General features: G+C 42.7%; 1 protein-coding gene across 3 annotated transcripts in view; it reads left to right on the top strand.

Moving 5' to 3' along the window:
- The first annotated feature begins 14,683 nt into the window (after positions 1 to 14,683).
- Positions 14,684 to 20,137, top strand: part of DPY19L1 (dpy-19 like C-mannosyltransferase 1) — a 108,277-nt gene continuing 102,823 nt past the window's right edge. For all 3 annotated transcript variants that reach the window (XM_079151745.1, XM_079151743.1, XM_079151744.1), the window contains exon 1: positions 14,684 to 15,115. In XM_079151745.1, coding sequence (XP_079007871.1) covers positions 14,818 to 15,115 — 298 coding nt within the window. In that variant the 5' untranslated portion in view covers positions 14,684 to 14,817. The remainder of the gene's footprint in view (positions 15,116 to 20,137) is intronic.

Raw genomic sequence — 20,137 nt, 5'->3', positions numbered from 1 at the left:
TCATTGGCAATAATTATTTTTAATTTCATGACATGCAAAAATAATCTGGTCCTCAATTTCTTTTAGAGAAAAACAGGGTATTTAATAAAATTATTGCTTAATAAATATTTGTTGATTTAATTCATCAAATGTGGATGTTAAATGAAAATATTTATTTGTACCTTAGAAATGAGAAAAGGTCACATTTTGGGGTGGAGCACACCACCTCAGGGCTGCCTTTACCCCAGGGGTGCCATTCACATGGTATTCTAAGTAACTACCCCAGACCCATGTAGCACAACTCCAGGATGCACCCATGCAGCATAACCACAGGATGCCGTAGCCCTGAGTTCATTATAAGTAAAAGTGACTTTTTAAAAAACTGATTTGCCTTTTACCACTTTCTTTGGAGGAAGCAGATGAAGATTTAGAATTTTAACAGGGAATGTTTACCTTACAACACAAACTAGATGAAAAGATCAGCAGGCACCCAGAACACACATGTTTTTCCTGCGGATCCAGCCAAAAGTGAGTTCACAGCCTGGGCATGATTCATACAGAAGCAAAGAACACCCCACACACAGGTTGTGTGGCTTCCACCGGTCTTTGCAGTACTGCCAGCGCTCAATTTCAAACAGAGCCCATCAGCTCATTAGAAAAGAGCAGGCAAGAAAGCCAAGTCAGGCAGCAGGCTTGATGCCACCTCTCCATGCCAGAGCCACCTGCACACTGCATGGTGCAGAGGGATAACCAGAGAGCCCTGGAGCCAATTCCTGGAAACCAGCAGTGGCTCATCCATCCTGCCCACTCCCAGTAGGAGGAGCTGCCTGGGAATGGCAGTGGAAGGAGGACACCAGACTGGCAGCCTATGTAGTACCTTAATCCTCTCTGGTCCCCAGGGCCTAGCAGAGTTGTCTGGTTAATTCTGTGTTGAATGGAATGAATTGATTTTAGCTCCAGCTTCATAGGGAAATCCCTGAGTGATCTGGAAAAGCCACTTCTCTTGGAACCCACAGCAAAAAGCTGCTTTGAACTGAGTAGCATAAAACAACAGCAAGCATTTATTATTATCTTTCACTATTTTGGGGTTGACTGGGCTCAGCTAGGCAGTCCTCATGCAATGACAGTCAGACAGGAGCTGGGGCTAGAGTCCCCGGGATGGCTTTTCTATTCAGACTGTCTAGTATCTGGAAGACCCACACAGTGGGGGCTGGAACGACTGGGGTCTCTGGCATCACTCCCTACCGCAGTGTGATTCTCTTCCCTCTACCCAGCATGGTAGCTTTGGGGTAGCTGGCCTTCTAAAAGCACAGGCTCCACAGGGCATGAGGCAAATGGATCAGTTGCCCTTTGTGATTCTGTCACACAGGTAATACGGTGTCATTTTCACCACATTATATTCATGGCGCCTGCCCATGTTCCAGGGAGGGGCCAGTAGATTCCTCTTTCTGATGGGAAGAGTGTCTAAGAATTTATGGATATGCTTTGAAACTTCAGGGGCCTCAGTTTCTCCATAAGTTAAATGGGGATAACAATCTATCCTCTTGGGAGAGCTTATTTTAGGGGGATGGGAGGATAATTGGACCTAATGCAGATGAATTCACATGGTAGAGGTTAAGCTACTGTTCAAACACAAGAGAAGGACAATTTAAAAAGTTGTCTTACTAATTCTCAAACTGGACTGTATTATTACCATTTCAGAGGCTGAAAAACAGTCTTCTCATTGGCATTCTTCTCTTCAATAAATAAGTTACCCGAACTATTGAAAGATCATTTCTATCCCTGGAAGCAACATTAAAGCCATTTTAAATGAAACAGAAATAGAGCCTGTGAACATTTTTGCTCTTCCCTAAATTTGTCCTTGATCCAAATCGGATTACCCCCCATTGCCATGCATCTTGTCACACCCATTGCTGAAACTCAATATCTGGTCAGGGTTGCTGCATACAAGCATTTACAGTGGAAAGAATTTGAGAACACGAAGTTGTCATTGGCCGAATTGTCATTCAAAACAATTGTCATCTTTGCTGTATTTGTGTGAACAAAATAGATAAAAATTGTTCCATGTGTGCTTCACTTGTCTTAGCAATGGCACTTAATTACACTTATTTATTAGTTTTAGTTAGAACTGAGGGTTGCAAGTATTTAAAAACAATTCTGGGCAGGTTTATATAGAAAAATGCCTCAAGCACTGGTGTGTTGAAATGTGGGTGGACCTTAGGAAGGATCTATTACCAAGGACTGGTGGGAAGCAGCAGAGATCGCTAAGATTTATTCCCTCATCTCTTCACCCTGCACCCCCGACCCTTGAATCTGCTACATTCCACTCTGTACAGACATTTTTTTCTACTTCTTGATGGCATGACCTGCAGCAGTGGCAACTCTATAATTTTTGTTCTGAGTCTTTTGTTCTCCAGGCTTGTGCACTCTAAGACCTCTGAGAAGTCCACATTCTTGGGAGAAACAACATGTCTGTCCTTGGCACAGTTTGGTTCAGGGTCAAGCGATGTAATACCATTCTGCTGCAAAGCTCCAGGGCAGAGACTAGAAACTTAGACCAAGGGAGGGTAGGTCTGGAGGGAAGACCGAAGGAACTCTGAAATGCAGAGGCGTTCTAGAAGGTGAATGCTTAGACATTTTCCTGTTCTACTAGACTTAAAGGCAGGATTAGTTTTTGTTCAACTTTATTCTTAATATCAAGTCCTTTGCCCACCCATAGCAAATCATCAATGCATGTTGGATTTATGAATTGAACTTTCTACTATCACATTTCTTAAATAACAAAACCACAGTCTGGTTCAGACTGTGAGAATCTTGTGATAATTAGTGTGCCATAACTGAGGTCATCTCTTAAATCTATCTTGATCATTTGAACCGTAACCAAAAGGCGCATGTCAATGTTTGGAAACAAATTTCTTTCATACAATTTCTTCTCTTTTTTAAAAAAATTTTTTTATTGTAAACAAATGGGATACATGTTGTTTCTCTGTTCAATTTTTTTCTCTTTAATAAAACATCTCAAAATGCATTTTAGGTAGGGATGGAGTGGAGAAAAAATGCATATGATCAATGGAAGTTTGCAGAGTTCAGGTATATATTGATCTATAGTTTAGATCGATAAGTTTTAATCTAAATAATGCTCATATAGATTGAATACAAGCAAATATGTCTTAGCATCGGTGAACCACAGACACGCTTGGGCTCTGCGAAAAATCTATTCATTTTAAATGAATAAGAAAATAATTTGGGGGTGGATTGCTGGGAGAAGATTGAAGGCAGGAAGAAAATATGCCGTGAAAACCTAGCAATCAGAGCTAGCCCTTCTCAATGGGAATCAAAATTATATTCAGCCTCATTTCAATCAAAGCTTCACAGATTTTTGGAGCTGGATGGCACTTAGGAAAACATATACTTCATTCTCTCACAGTTACACTGTGCAAGTTGCACCAAATCACATAGCTGGCCCAGAGGGTCAAGGGACCAAAATGTCCTAGGAGAAGCAGCTGATTCTTTCCCTCACGGTATGTCAATGATACCTGTCATTCTTAGCAAGAGTAGATTCAATTTATGCAATAAATGCTTTGGCCTTGGGACTTAGGTCCTGGAGCCTTGACCAGCAGCAGAGTGTCCCAGTGCCTGTCTCAGTAGATCCCACCACAGCACCATGTTACATTTGCTTTGTCCCCAGCTACTCTTTCTCTGCACTTTTCCTGGAAGGCTCTCAGCTGTGAGGCCTGACACACACTGCTGATGTCTAGCTTTATGTGCCTTCCAGCTACCTTTTCCGATGCAGTTATATAAATATCATCCTGCTCAGGTTTATTTTCCAAGTCAGTGGGTCCCAGCCACGGTGGTGTCACAACACACTGGGGTGTAGCAAGGGCTGTCAGCAATAGTGAAAGTCATTTGTTACCAACAATAGCATTCCAAAGTCTGCAAATGGATTGCTTTTAAATATATAAATTAAGGAGAGTTCAAGTTAATCCCCATGAAATGCCACACTCAGTTGCACCGAATGTGCTTGCAAAATCCCGTGATAGTAGGTTGGGCTTTTATGGCCTTTATTTTCAAAGAAGCAATTTTGAGCTCTTAAGGGAAACCAGAAATACAGTGCCTGTCTTTTATGAATTTTTCACCTTACCAGAGAATGTAGTGCCAGAGGTTAGGTATAGTGGCCTATCTGACTGACTCACTGTGTGACCTTGAGCAAGTTATTCAGCCTTTCTGTGTGCTTTCTCTTACAACCTGGAGAAAATGAAAGTATGCACCTTATAGGTTGTTTTGAGAATTATACAAGCTAATAATATATATATTTGAGAATTATAAAACCTCAGTCCAATGCCTGGGCCTGGTAAAGGCTAGTTTTGTGGGAGGTATTATTATTTGTTAGTGTGAGACTTTCCCCTGTTGAGTGTTTTCCCTGACATTTTATTGGTTTTCTTGTCTTTGGATGTAAAGAACAAATGTACCATTACTATGTTCAATCATAACCGTACATAAATATGTGGGTTGCCTAAGCCTGGATTTCTTTTGTTTCCCTGATACTTCAAATTCCTTGGGCCTCTCCCTTGGCTGGCTCCCGAAATGTCGTGTGCTCTGGTAACTCCAGGAAAAATGAGATTTGGCACGAGGAGCTTTTCTCCAAAATATTTCATGACTTTCTTCACTGGCTCTCAGACTTGCACCTTGATGCATTTCTCCCTCCTATATCCATCACTTTTGGGCTCTTTCTGTTTCTTGCCAGTCCAGGGAGAGGGGAGGAGGGGAGTCTTTTGCTTACGTGTCTGAGCTGTAACCAAGCTAGGGCTGGGCAGAGGGGAGCAGGTGGGTTCTGAAAGTGAATTTCTGGCATCCCAGATAGAAGTTCCAAACTATTTTCCAACCAATACCATGTAAATACTGGGCACTTTGGGTTAGATTAGTGTCCAGGACTAAATGGAGACCAGTGCCAGGGACAAAGCCCCACCTTAGAAGTTCCAAGTGTTGATTTGTGGCCTGAGTGATCTCCTGCGTTCCTGACGCTGTGGTTTGGACATGGTTTGAGTGTGTCCTCCGAAGGCTCATGTGTGGAAGATTTGCCCAGTGTGGTAGCGTTGAGGAGCAGTGGGACTTTCAAGAGCTGAGGCCGAATGAGAGGTGGCTGGGTCCATAGGGTGCTGCCTTCAGAACAAATTAATGTAGCTCTCCTTGTGTAGACCGTGGTCAGGTCCCACAAGAATGGATTGCTATAAGAGCAAGCCAAGCCAAGTGTGGTGACACATGCTTGTAATCCCAGATACTCGGGAGGCTGAGGCAATTTCAAGACCAGCCTGGGAAGGAAACTTAGTGAGGCTCTATCTCAAAATGAAATTTAAAAAGGGCTGGGGATTTAGTTCAGGGGTAAAGCACCCCTGGGTTCCATCCCTAGTACCACAAAAGAAGGAAGAGGAAGAAGAAGAGGAAGAGGAGGGGGAGGAGGAAGAGAGGAGAGGAGCAAGCTTGGTCACTGAGTCTGTCTTGTTCCTTGTCTCGCCATGTGACTGCTCTCTCCCTCTATATACACTCCCACCATGATGTCGCCCCCATGTTATAATGTAGCCAGATGGCTCATACTAGAGGTTGAATGGATGGCATAACCACATTTCGGACTTGCAGCCTCCAGCACTGTGAGTTAAATGAACCTTTTTTCTTTGCAAAGTATCAAGCCTCAGGTATTTTGTTATAGTAACAGAAAATGGACAAATAAACCTTGTTATCCATTAGCTTTTCCTTTAACTCTATAAACATTGTGTGAAAGATAATTAAGTATGCGTTAACATCCATCATATTATAAGGAATAAGAAAGAGATAATTTTTTTTTTTTCTTAAAGCTGTAGGTCTTAGCCTCACCATTTGGCAGAATCATCCGAGAAAACTTCTAAAAGCTACAGACACTCTCCCTGTCTGGGTTTATTGATCTGGAGAGATGTCTGGGCACTGGCATTTCTTACACCCTCTCAGATAATTTCAATGTTGTCAAAGCTTTAAGGATGAGAACTGGCAGAACTGTGGGTGTCCCTTGAGCAGCTGGAGATACCTTCCTTCAAGTTCCAAGAAAAGAGTCAGGTGACCTCAATGATGCTGGCAACTCTAAAATATTCTAACTCAACAGATCCCAAAATAATATGTCTGTGTAACCTCTTAACAACATTTTATAGATAGTACATGTCCTATTGTTATCTACTTCATTTTCTTGGCAGTATTTTCAAGACCTATTTCCAAAAGCCATCTTAAACGACTAAAGAAGAATTACTACAGACATTCAATAGCTGTTCCTCCAAAATAAGACTCCAGTAAAGATGAAAGAAAGGTAAACTTTGTGAAAATGTACCTAATTTGGTTTTTTCCTGATTTCTATAGAGAAAATATGATTGCTTTTACTGAAAGTGTGTCTCACCAATGTATGGATTATTAAACATTAATAATGGAGGGATTTGAGAAAATACTTATGTATCCTCAAAAAAAAATGCAAAACAGACATAAACAGAAGTAAAACAACAACAACATTTCTTAACCTACTGGGGAATGGGATCTCCAACAGTCAGGACTGATTACTTTGGAGTAAATGAGATTTAAACAGCCTTTCAGGCCAGCACTTGGCAAGGTGGGTCAGGAACCTGGTGCATCACAATCCCCTGGCCAGACATACAGACTAAGGCCCTACTCCAAATTTCCCCTCTTTAGGGATAGGGGCTGATCATCTGCCTTTTAAGCAAACTCCCTAAGGATTTTACTTTACTTTTTTCAGCAGGTGTGCCACCTTTAAACTAAAGCTATCCTGAAATACCATTAAACTCAGTAGTGCCGCTGGAGCTTCCTCAGTTGCAGGCAAGGAGTGATGAAGCACGGTCAGCAGATGGCTGTCCTGGGCTTCAGAGAATCTTCCCTGAGGCCCGACACCCAACTGCATAAAGGACTGCAGTGTTACATCTGCCTCCAGCTTCCAAGGAGCTGCTGGTCTGCTAATTTGTCCCCTTCCTACTTTCCCTCCATCTTTTCTCCATTTTCTGGACCACTGGGTTAAGATTCCCAGTCTTCCTGTTGTCTTACCACACCTTCATACTCTTTCTCCCTCAATCAATTTATTCACTCAATGACTTTTGCAGTGCATACATTTGTCAAAAATAATGACCGAAGAAAAGAAATTTAGAACACATAAGGTTGCAGTAAGGCAAACTAACTTTTTAAAAATATTTGCATTTAACTCATCAAATTGTAAAAATTTAACTTTCCAATGTTTTCATTTCACTGTCCATTGAGTGTGGCTGGGATTGGCTTTAAAGATGTCCAAACATTGCTTGATGGTTCAGGGTTGCTATTGAGGGCCATCTTGTATTACAGAGTTCTCTGTTACATCTGGTAACTCACATCAGATTCTCCATGCAAGTCTGATTCCCATGAAGAAAAATTATTGCAGATTAAAGTTTTGAAGCTGATAACAAAAAAATTGGGTGTACCACATAGGTAACTTCTTAAAAAGCTAATTGTGTTTATTTCATCATGGGAGATGAGGAAAGGTGAGCAGACAAGTCTCTGTGTGGTTTTCCATGCTGTGATAAGTTGCCAAAGGAAATGTAGATTTGTCAATGTGGGCTTTCCCACAAGACTGTTTTAGATATGAGTGTGACTAACCTCAGATTTCACAAAGAATGATGTTGGCATTAGGACCAACCTCTGGGTGGGATTATTATGCATCTCTTCAGGGGATTCTAGAGTGCAACTTAACTCTCTTTGACTTTTACACTCTGAACAAATGAGAATTGAGAAAAGCTCAGAGTCAAGAAGATCACTGGCCCTAAATTGTCATTAGTATCATGATGCCCATCCCTAATTAACTCCATCCAGAGGTGGAAACTACTAAACCATGGGTAAAAGTGCATAGAATGTGCAGTTAGGGGACCAGTGATGGAATTTTGAGCTGTGTGCTCAGTTAATGCCACTTCTTACTTCTTTGTCCACTGTCCCAACAAACAAATTGTTCTCAGAAAGGATTGTGATATGTTCTTTCTTTTCTTCTGTTCTTCATTCCTTTAATATCTTAGGGTCAATGGCAACTGGATTTCAATTCTTCCTGAGGCTACAGAGTCCATATACCACATTACTCCCAAAGCTGCTAGGAACTTAGTATGACACACACTGCTTTACGGCAACATCAAGGCTAGTGCATGATTTCATCGCACTTTGTACTTCAGGTCTTAAAATGCAACCTTGTCTCCCCCAGACATAATGTCCATGATCCAGGTGCAAAAGTCAGCTTCTAGAAACCAGTTTTAGTTTTCTCTGGAAAGACATAAACATAGTCCTTACTGTTACTCCTCTCTAATCTGTGGCCAGCTATAAAACAGATATTGTAGCAACAACATTGAGCTTCTTGGTGGCAAAAGAAGGGAGCTCCTTCGCTCAAGCCCTGCTAAGCATTGTATACTTTTGGTCATCTTTAGATGGCAATGACTCATATGCTGTTATTCCCTTAAGTTTAGTTTCCTGAGAACGAAACAAGATTCCTGGCATGAATTTAGGTGGACTGAACTAATATCTGTTTCATAAGTAAAACAACTGAATCTTCTAAATCATTTAGTTTTTAAGTATTCCTGCAAGGTTGTCTATAAATAATAACAGTCTTGAAATGTATAATGAATACTTTGGAAGGTTAGACTTAAACCAATCTCTATCCTAATTATTAGCAATCCTTATTAGTGTTTTGTCACGTAAGATTTGGTTAACTTATCTATTTAAAAAATGTATTATATATTGTTAGCTTTTTGTTATTGTTATGGTTTAGATGTGAAGTATCCCCAAAAGCTCATGTGTGAGACAATGAAATAAAGTTTAAAGGTGAAATGTTTAGGTCATGAGACACTTAACCTAATCAGTGCATTAATCAGCTGACAGGGATTAACTTAATGGTAACTGAAGGTGGGTAGGCTGTGGCTGGAGGAGCTAGGTCACTGGGGATGTGACTTTGGGGTATATATTTTCTATCTGGCGAGTGGGCTGTCTCCGTCTGCTTCCTGATGGTCGTGTCCTGAGTTGTCCTCCTTCATGCCCTTCTGCCCTGATGTTCTGCCTCACCTCCCACCCAGAGCAACAAATCAGCATCTATGGACTAAGATGTCTGAAACTGTGAGCCTGGAATAAACTTTTCCTCCTCTAAAATTGTCAGTTCTCTTTTGGTCACAGTGGTGAAAAGCTGACTAAAACAGGTATTAGAACAAATACCTGAGATAATCAGCTCAGAAAGAGAAAAGGTTTAATTTGGTTGACAGTTTTGGAGGTTTCAGTCCATAGTTAGCCCTATGGCTTTTTATGGTAGGAGTATGTAGCAGAGCAAAACAGCTCACCTCAAGGCTGAGAAGTGACAAGCATGTTAGAAATAGCTTTCTGGAAGACTGGAAGCATGAGAAGATACAAGGAGACCAGTCAGGAGGTGCTGCTGGGGGCCATGATGCTGGATTATGGCAGTGAGGATGGAAATCAATGAGAGGTATTTCTAAGACAGAATCACCAAGATTCTGTGATTGGTTAGGTATAGGAAAAAACAGAAGGAACAAAAATGCCTTCATGGATAAGCAAATGTGAAAATGGTGGTGATATTTAGTTAGATAAAGAGACTGAAGAAGAAGAAGGATGCTCCAAAAAGAAGAGGAGAAATCTGCTCAATCTAAATAGATTTGAGGAGCTTTGAAAACCAGGTCACATGAGATAGGGCACTCTGGCATTTAACATTCCACTCATTTCTTAACTCATTTAATCACTCCGTAACTCATTCCTTTTTTTTTTTTTTTTTTTTTTTTTTTTAATTTGGGGTTGAACCTAGAGATGCTTTACATTCCCAGTCCTTCTTGTTTTTTATTTTGAGATAGGGATGACCAAGTTGCTTAGGGCCTCACTAAGTTGCTGAGGCTGGCCTCAAACTTGTGATCCTCCTGCCTCAGCCTCTGCAAGTTGCAGGGATTACAGGTGTGCATCACCTTACCCTATAGTAACCCATTTCCATATTTCTCAAACTTATGTTAGTTATTTCTTCCCTTTATCATTTCAAAAAGGATTTAAGATGTTCATATTAGCACATCTATTTGTCATATACTAAGATTTTCAGAAATATATTGTTCCCTATTATGTCTTTTCCATATTCCCTTTCATTCATATAAAATCTAGACCAAATTTTACTTCCTCCCTGAAAACTCAAGTCAGTCACCATCTCTTCTCTTTGGAATTCTTTTAGTACTTATGCTCTGAATCACATATTTTACTATATTTCGTTCTTGTTTCCTGTGCCTCTCCAAATGAACTGTAAACCTTTAGGGGATAGAGGAGTCAGAATGTGAATTTTTTTGGGAGGGGGTAATGGAGATTGAACTCAGAAGCACTCCACCACTGAGCCACATCCCCAACTCTATTTTGTATTTTATTTAGAGACAAGGTCTCACTGAGTTGATTAGCACCTCAGTGAATTGCTGAGACTGGCTTTGAACTCTTGTAATCCCTGCCTCAGCCTCCTGAGCTATTGGGATTACAGTCACGCGCCACCACAACTGGTTAGTATATGAATTTTAAATGTCTCTAATATTTGCCAAGGCACTATGGACATAAGACCTTGGTTACAGGGATTCCACTTTGACAGTCATGCCCCTCTGCAACAGAGTGGTTCTTGATAACTAGAACTAATAATGAACTCTGAGTTTCTCAGGAACATTCATTGGAGCATGAATAGTTTAAATTACAAGGTCAGCTACTAAGAAAGACAGAAGATAAAAGTTTGAAGAGCAATAAGGTAGCAATTTACATTGGTTCTCACCAGACTATAGGAATACATTATTACAAACACATTGACAAGTTAATGTTGGAGCTTTGTTGAAAGTTGAGTGTTACATAGATAGACTTTGTTGTACCCATTTTAGGTTTCTAGGAAGTGTCCTGGGATTATGCAAGTTCCACCCTTGGTAGAACCAACTGCTGAGTCACACAACTGTCAGAAGATAAGAGTTTAGCACTAGAACTCTTCTCCAAAACAGGTACCAAATGACCTAGTTTAAGGTATAAAGAAATAAATGCTACAGATTTGTCATTTGTTACTCTATGGGTAGGAGAGCAAGTGGGAGGAAAAGGGAGCATTTGGAAGTTCCAAATGGGGTTTTTAAAATGCCATTATGAAAAAATAAAGGAGACTGGTTTGCAACATAGTATTCCCTTGATCAAATTTACTCTTTCCATTGCCCATCTGATGTTTTGATGGTTCCTACACTTTAATATCTCTAAAACTTTATTTTCTGCACACACTTGTCTTTCTCTATAATTTTATGCTCTTCATATTCATTTTATGTTTACTTCATCTTTATAATTTCCTCCATCTCCATTCCTGAAGTTGAACATTTTTTAAACAAAATCTTTTGTTTCAATACTCAAAAGTTTAGCTTGTAGTGAGAAAGCATCCTTTATCAGGAGGGAGGCATGATACATTTTTGTCTAGGCTTAACGACTCATGAAATTTTGTAAGTGCACGGGGTAGGCAGGGAACAATTCAGGGGGAACTCGATGGCTCAGAGAAGCTTGAAGCCCAGGGATAGCAGGACTGGTCCCAAGATTGCAGGGCTGTGCTTCATCACCTGCCCTCTGCTCCTCTCATTCTTTGGCCCACAGTCCATCCTGGATTGCCAGTCTTGGATTCTAGGAGGACACAGTGCTTTCCATCTTCCTTGTAGATCATCCACTGCTTCAAACACTTACCAAGCAATTACTTCAATTTAGACAATTACTTTGAACATTCATGAAGCAATAACTTTGATGGATGTAATTGTTACTTTGCATAGCCTTATTTAACTCTTGTGAATCTGCGAAGTAGATGTTTATATTACCCCCATTGCAGGGATGAGGAAACTCAGATTCAAAAAGTTAGAGTACCCTGGTGTTATGGTTTGATGCGAGGCATCCTCCAAAAGCTCACGTGAGAGGATGCAGGAAGGATCAGAGGAGAAATGATTAGGTTGTAAGAGTCTTAACACAATCAGTGAATTAACCCATGATGGGATTAACTGAAGTGGTAGGGCGTGGTTGGAAGGGGTGGGAATTGGGGTGTGCCTATGGGTTACATATTTTGTATCTGGAGAGTGGAGACTTCTCTACTTCCCTCTGCCACCCTATCCTGCCATGATGTTCAGCCTTACCTCTAACCCTGAGGAATGGAGCCAGACTTCTTTGGGCTAGCCCTCAAATAAACCTTTACTCCTTTATAGCTGTGCTGGTGGGGTCCTTTAGTCACAGCAGCAGAAAAGCTGACCAAAACACCTGGCTGTAGATACAGGGCTGGTAAAGGTAGAACATGGGGTACAGGGGGGTAGAACATGGCCTAAAGTGACTTAAAGAAAAAAACAAACACAAATGAAACAAAACAAAACACCAAAACCTTTTATTGCCCCTTTCTGGGATTGTCCAGATGGTTGCCAAGCCAAGAGGTGGAAGTGATAAAAACTGTCCTTTAAGTAGTCCTTTTTCAATGTAATTGAATAAACTTTTATAGCCGGCTTTGGGCTTGGCTCTGAGGGACAAGTGAAGATGAAGAGAAAAGAGTGGGCATATTCCAGAAATTCAGGATCTTGGGCAGAACAGGGCTAGAGCTAAGTGACTTTCAGGTTTATGATCATTTCATTATGTTATCTCCTGCATTTATGCATGAATTTATTCATTCAACAGCATTTTCTCTGGTAAAATGGTAAAACTTAAAAGGAAGCAAGTCCTAAATCCATATATGAGAGAGACAAGCAATCCAATATTGTAGTTCAAATGTTAAGCCCCTTTCTTTATTCATGTGTCTTTCTAATCATTAAAATATCAAGCACCATATTATATTATTATCTTGAATAGACTTTTTTTTTTCGTGCCAGGGATCAAACCCAGGGTCTTGTGCTTGCAAGCCGACTACCGACTGAGCTATCTCCCCAGCCCCTGACATTATTTTCTAACCTGATGAAAAATAAATGCAGCATTAATCTCAGAGGAAACACTGAATTCAATTGACACATTATTTTAGAATCCATGCCTTTTGCATCTTTCATTTTTTAAAAAACCAGTATCTAAAAATAGTTGCTCCTTGCTTCAATATATCTAATATCTAAATATCTAAACATCAAAATTCACAAACTATACGAAGTGTGAGGAAATATCAATTAGCGTGGCAAAAATCTTTCCTTTTACAAAAGAACCCATTGCCCTTTTTAAAAGTGTTAACAGTGAATGAACACAAATATTAAAATAATCACTAGGCAAAGAAATATAGGAAGAGAACTTACAGACAAGTGAAGTCCCTGGAAAAACAATCGAGATAAGCGGAACGATGTGACTTGATAAAAAAAAAAAAATTTTTTTTTTTGGTAGCAGGGACTGAACTCGGGGTGTTTAACCACTGAGCCACATCCCCAGCTCCACTCCCCACCACCTTTTATTTTGAGACAGGGCCTCACTAAGTTGATGAGGCTGATTATGAACTTGAGATCCTCCGGCCTCAGCCTCCTGAGCGACTGGGATTATAGGCATGGGCCACCACATCAGGCTTACAGAATTAGTTCTTAGAACTTTTTAGAACAAGGTCGGGGGGCATAGCAAGGAGAAGATTCTCTACGTTGTGATACATGAGACTTTGGGTCTTTGTGCAAATACTGGCGGGACGAAGGGAAAGAGGGTCAACTGGAATCGAATCTGCCAGGTTTTCGGCATTCTCCTGCTATGGAAATGAAAAACCGTTTTCGAGTACAGTCTCCCATCTTATCAATATACACACATTTTTCTGCTTTCTTTCTATTAAGAAAGACAAGGCTACCGCAGATGAAACTAACAACATAACTTGTTGATAATCTTTCCTGCTTGGGCCGCTGTTCCATTTTAAGACTTCAGCTTGAGCTCCTATCCTGGTTTTCAGTTTACGCTTATATCTCAACCCTGTGGACTCCCCACGAGATACTTCGTCGCTTTCAAAAATCCGGTCGTGCGCGTTCCTTCCTAACCGTGAACAGGAAGCTGCACTTGGCAGCGTTCTGAGTGGCGAGGCCACACTGAGTAGAGTAAATGGCGATTGTGGCTTGATTTTTATTCACAAGCCTAACAGCTGGCCGACGAAGCTCCCAGAGCGCACGCACAGCGCCCCTCCGTGGCGGTTTCGGGCGCCTTTCCCGCTGTCCGGCCACCCGGCGTCCGCCCCGCCCCGCTGCCTTCGCGCCGCATCGAACGCGCGAACTCCGCGGGGCTCCACGACAGCCTTCATCCGCTCCAAAACTTCGACCGGCGACACCGCCTCCAGAAGGCTCTTCCTTCTTCTCCGCCTCTCCCAGAAGGGCGGGGCGGCCGTTTCCGGAAGGCAGTCCGCGCCCTAGCCGCGGCGGAGCCCCGAGTAGGCTGAGAGGAGGGCGAGGGTCCGGAGGCGGCCTCAGGGTCGGGCCCCGCCCGCGCCGGAAGTCCGCGCGTGCGCGCTGGCCAGCAGGAGCGCGCGTCCGGCGCGGAGGGGCGGAGGGGGCGGGGCTGCGCTCCTCGCTGTGTGTCCCCGCCCCCGCCCCCCGGCGTTCTGCGGTCGCCGTGACAACCGGAGCGGCGGCAACGGCGGCAGGCGCCTGAGTCCGGCGCCGCCTCCCGGCCGCACAGCCAAGCAGGCAGCCGCCGCCCGGCCTTCGTGCTCTCCCCGCCTCCCAGCCCGCGGGGAGGGACGGGCCCGCCCTCCGCCCGCCCGCCGCCCGCCCGCCAGCCAGAGAGTGAGCGGCGCCGGCCGCCCAGCCAGCCCGTGGTTCCCCGGCTGCCGTCCGGGCGCGCGCAGCGAGCGAGCGCGACTATGCCAAGATGGTCCTGCAGGCGCGGAATAAGCACCGGGAGGCGGCTCCCAAGCCGCCCCAGCCTCCCCGCGCCTCGCAGTCGCCGCTAAGGGGGACTCCCGAGGTCGGCGCCGGGGAGCCGGGACCCGAGCGCGCGTCGCCGTCCCCAGGGCGCAAGGGCGCTGCGGGCAGGAAGGGGCCCCGCGCCGAGCCCGCTGTGCCGCCCTCCGGGGTCGGCCTCGGGGGGCGCCTGGTGGCCGGGCTGCGCGGGGCGCTGGGCCTGCGGCGCGCGGGGCGCGGCCGGACCTGGACCACGCTTCTGCTAGGTGAGCAGCCCCGAGCGCGCGAGCGCTGGCGGGACGCGGAACTTTGAGGCATGGCCCGTCTTTTTCCTCTTTTCTTCTCTCCTCCCCTCCCCTCCTTTTCCTTTCCTCTCGTTTCCGCCGCCTGACCCGGTCGGCTGGTCCGCGCCAGTTTTGAGCTCTCCGACTTCTTTCCTGGGACGTTCCGACCTCCTGCTCTTCTGTTCCCGGGGCTTCGCTCTCAGCGCACGGTTCCCACCGCTGTCTGTCTGGGCTTTAAAAAAATGGCTCCGAGATCAACAGCTGCCCGGCCTGGCCGCAAACGGACAGGTCTGCGCTAACTAGACTTGAGCGCTGCTGATTGGTGCGACCGTCCGCCTTCCCGTTATTTTGGCCCCTGACCGCGAGGATGATTTGCTTTGGATGGGAGCGATTCAGTAGAGATCGAAGCAAACGCACGATGCCTGTCCTAGAAAGTTGCCAAACTTATAATTAATTTTAGCGTGCTGTTTTCTTCTTAGCCGCAACACCGCTGGTGGCACTTTATTTGTGATTCCCCCTGTACACGTCACTTTCCATTTTGTGTTGTCTTTTGGGTGCCAGAGCCTTAACCTTCCCTGATGGCTTGGGGACATTTGGTGAAGAGAGCTTCTCTACCATCCCTTTGCCATACACCAAATGGATAATGTGTGATGTGACGAAAAAAAAGTTGAAACATTTCACATATTGTGGACGGACAGACTTAAGGTTTCCTTTGTTCCCTGATTGATATTACAAAAAGGCAAGTTATAGCAATTTGGAAAATAGGCCTAATTTTTCCAAGTCAACCAGTGAAATGCAGTAACACTGCCTTTTCCTTATATTGCCATAATAGGTTTTTATTGAATTATTTAATTTACTGGTTATCTTGTTATCTATCTAAATTCCGTTCCTGATCGAAAGTTTCCTTAGCCTGGAGTTTGGGATTCCGAATAGACTGAGAAATAGAACACAGGAAAATCGGCTTCCAGTGAGATCACAGGCACCACTGGAAACCAGTCAATCATAAAAAGCCAGTCATCATCACTGTGTGCATTTTAATGGGCCCAGGGAGGTTGGTATTGTTATTAGGGTACTTTTTTAAAAATTGTAGATTGAAGAGTATAAAAATTCAGTATTTGCAGGACCCCCTTCTCTACCCCCCCCACCCCCCGATTTTTTTCCAGTAGCGAACTTGAAAACCTGGCCAGTGTGCAGGTTAAGTTCACCTTGGGGAGGCAGCATGATACAGAGGATGAGGCAGACCTTCAGAGCCAGTGCACATCAGTTCAGTTTGGTTTAAGTCTGAAGTTACTTCCTTTGCAAGCCTTTCTTTTTTTACTATGTGGAATTATCACATGCCCTACTTACTCCACAGGGATCCTGAGGAGCAAAACTAAAAGGGGTGGGTGAGGCATAGGAAAGTACTTTGTTTCTAAAGCAGTTAATAAATTTTAGTTTCTATTTTAAAAGCAAATGCATAATACTGTATGGAGATCTCATGGCAGAATAAAGTTGCACTTTTCTTGAATGACTAGTATAAACAGCAACCACTTTGTAGTAAAATGTGGAATGGCATTGGTTCTTTAGGGAATGGTAATAAGAAAAAGAAAATCCTTGGAATAATTATATAATACCTATTGTTATTTTTTGCACATTTTATTTTCTTGTAATTGTATTTTCTTTGAATCTTCTTATATTGAATGACATATTTGAATTTAGTAATGTTCATACTGAAATAAGATTTTTATCAGTGTAACAGTGTGGCACTTTGCTTGACTTTCCCTTTGGGCATTGGAAGGAGGAGGTGTAGTGAAAGTGGGAGACCATATTTTTGGCCTTTAACCCTTTTCCGCTGTCATCAGATGTATGGAGGTTGGATGAACAAACTGTGGTCTAGAGATTTTCTTTCCTTGCTGACCATCTGCTATGAGGCCATACGGCACTCTTGAGGATGGTTTTGCTGAATGATTGAACCTGAGGTTCTTGGTTCATTCTCTGGCCCTGTACCCTCATAGACTGATTTTAAATCTAATCTTTCCCTACTATCATGCCTTGCCAAAGCATCAGAAAACCTTAGATCCTGCAGAGAGGAACAGTTTAGACATATATGAAAACTACCTCAGTCTTCTTGCCTTTTTCCCCTCCCAGAATGAATGTTGAGCTGACACTGAATAGTATTTGAGAATAAAACTTTAAAATAGCTCTTTGGTCTTCTATAGTGAGAGGCATTGCTTGTTCTTTTGTTCTTCAAGAGTTAATTTGAAGGTGATCAAGTAAACAACTAGCTTTATGGTAGAAGGATGGATTTTTAAGAGATAGAAGCTGGCTAGGGTTCTTTTCCATACGTGCTAGGCACTGGTGAGTCATTTACTAAGGTGGCCCTTTCCATTGTTGGGGAGTGTTAAGCATTATTTAAGAATCTGTTAAGCATTATTTAAGAATTTTTCTTTTATTTGGACATTATTTACTATTTATTTAATGGTAACAATTGTAAAGAGGGGTTCTTGAAATGTTTGTTTTTAGTTTTTTACCTAAGAGCTTCTCATTATAAGCAGAGAAGGCGGTGGTGTAGAAAAAACATTGACAATGTTTCTCAGACTTTTTTGACCACAGCCCACTGTAAACAATAGTTAAGTCTGCTTACACCTCTGAAAATGCAACTCAGTACATAGATGTGTGTGACTATCAATCTGTTTATATGTGTCAGTGAGTGGTCTGGTTGGAAACATTTAATGAACTATTTTTATGAGTATGAGCATATTTAAGACCAGTAGGGTAGAGGAGGGAGATGGGAGGTGGTGTATGGATTAGGGGAGGAAAAGGGGAGGTTCTGGGAAATAAAATTGATCAAATAATGTTATGTGTATGTATAAATATACCACATTGAATCCCACGATGTATAATCGTAATGTACCAATTAAAAACAAAAGAAGTGTGAGCAGGTTTAAGGACACCATAAAGGATATTAAGGCACCCAGGGACTGTCAATGATGGGAACATGGAATCGTCTTCCAACCTGAAGGGGAAGTGGGTCTTCATCAGGAGCTGTACCAGTGAAAGCTGTGTTGTGGGAGCAAGGTCACCAAGAAGACCTGTCCAAACAATCTGCTCTCACACGCTGGTCTCCCAGAGTGCCGTTTATTGGCAGAAACACCATAGTATGAGCTTCCTGTGACTGGGAACAGAGCAGGGAAGGGAGGAGAATGGAGACTAACCAGCAGTGCGCACATATTAAAAACACAAGTTCCATGTAACAATGTTGACCCTATACCATGCTGTATACTCTGATTTTTTATTCTTAAAAAAAAAAAAAAAAGTGCTGTTTATAAACCATTAAGGTGATTTCATGATCCATCATTATGATGCATGGTTTGAGACACTGCCTTCCAAGAACTTTTATTTATTTATTTATTTTGTGATCCTATGCCTGTTTAAACTAAATGGGTGCTTGAGCAAAGGGTCTAACTTGAGCTTTGGTTTGTGTAGAGGTAAAATGAGAGACTTGCAGTATAGCCATGATTTTCAATCTTAGCTATATACTAAAGCTGGAAACTTTAAAATGTCCTGATAAGTCAATCCACGCTCATCAAATCACTGAAAGCTGAATCTGGGGGTTGGGATGTGTTGGTGGACAGAAACATCAATGGTTTTTAAAGTTTAATGCCTTGCCTGTCCTGAAGCAGACTAGCATCACTGAACTGGTGTTCCTACATGGTAGCAATGTGGTAGAACTATGTCAATACATACCCCTGCTTAGATGGGGGCATGGACAGTCCAGTTGCCATAGTTTCCTCTGATCTCTGTTATTTCCCCAAAACTGGCTCTCAGTTGCCATTTGCCATCTGATGAGTCTATGTATTTCTTATACCCACATCCCTTATTAGAAGGTGGAAGACAGAGGGATAGCTGGAGAGGGCTCCATGTTTCAGGAGTGGAAGTGAAAGATATAGAAGTTAGGCATGCACATGAAGCATGTCTGTGGTTGGGGAGTAAAATAAAATGCCCTTTTTAAAACAAACATAATAAAAAGGGTAACTCGAGTATGGAAAAGATAGATGCTAAAAGTTGTGTTTCCTCCCTCATATCTGTCCTGTTTGACTCATTCACATTACTTGCCTGGTTCCTGTGGTCAAGGGCAACTGCACCTCTACTCTAATGTAGCTCTTATTGGTAGGACTTTACAACCTCTGCAGTGTGACCTTTTTGGTGGACTGTCTTGATATGAGAAGTTGTCCTATGCATGGCAGGATATTTAAACATCCCTGGCTTCTGCCTACTAGGTGCCAGTAGTACCTTCCTAGTGGTGACAAATGAATGTACCCCAGGAGGCAAAATTACCATATTTAGAACCACCAATTTTATTAGTCACAACTTTTGACAGCATTGTGCCTTCTTAGGGGTTCAAGGGGCAAGAAACTGGATGAAGACAGAGAGTTGGGAACTGGGATGGATGGGGTCGTGTGGTGTGATGAAAGCAGCATGGACATTTCAGTACTTACTGACCTGCATTTGAATCCTGTTTCTATACACAGAAACTGTTTCTTACTCCCTTAATATTTCTCCTTCTTAATTGATTCTTTAAAATGGGGATATAAAAACTTGGTGTGGTTATAGTAAAGAATATAATATACGTAAAATAAACAGTGGGTTCATCATATTCACCAATTATTGAATGTCTACTATATCATATGCTAGTTGTTGGGGATAAGATTTACAAGACTCTGTAGCCCCTACCTTAGTGAAACGTACATTCTAGAAAGAGGAGGTAAAGGAATGAAGATGATTGTTCATTGTACTGAGGGCATGGGAGGAAAAAGATAAGCAACTGAGGAAGGGGGAACAAAACAAGCAAAGCCCAAAGCCAGGAAACACTTAATTAAGGATAGGAAAGGCCTCTGGGGGAAGTGGCCTTAAGGGTGAGACTTTTAGGAAGGAAAGATGTTAACTAAACAGAGAATGAGAGAAGCGGCATTGTGGATGCAGCAGACAGAAAGTACTAAGAAAGGACAGGCCTTAGCATGTTGA

The sequence above is a fragment of the Sciurus vulgaris genome, assembly GCF_902686455.1.
Source record: "Sciurus vulgaris genome assembly, chromosome: 8".
Classification (NCBI taxonomy): Eukaryota; Metazoa; Chordata; class Mammalia; order Rodentia; family Sciuridae; genus Sciurus; species Sciurus vulgaris.
Note: the sequence above shows the minus strand (reverse complement) of the source record. Positions and strands in the feature narration are given on the sequence as shown.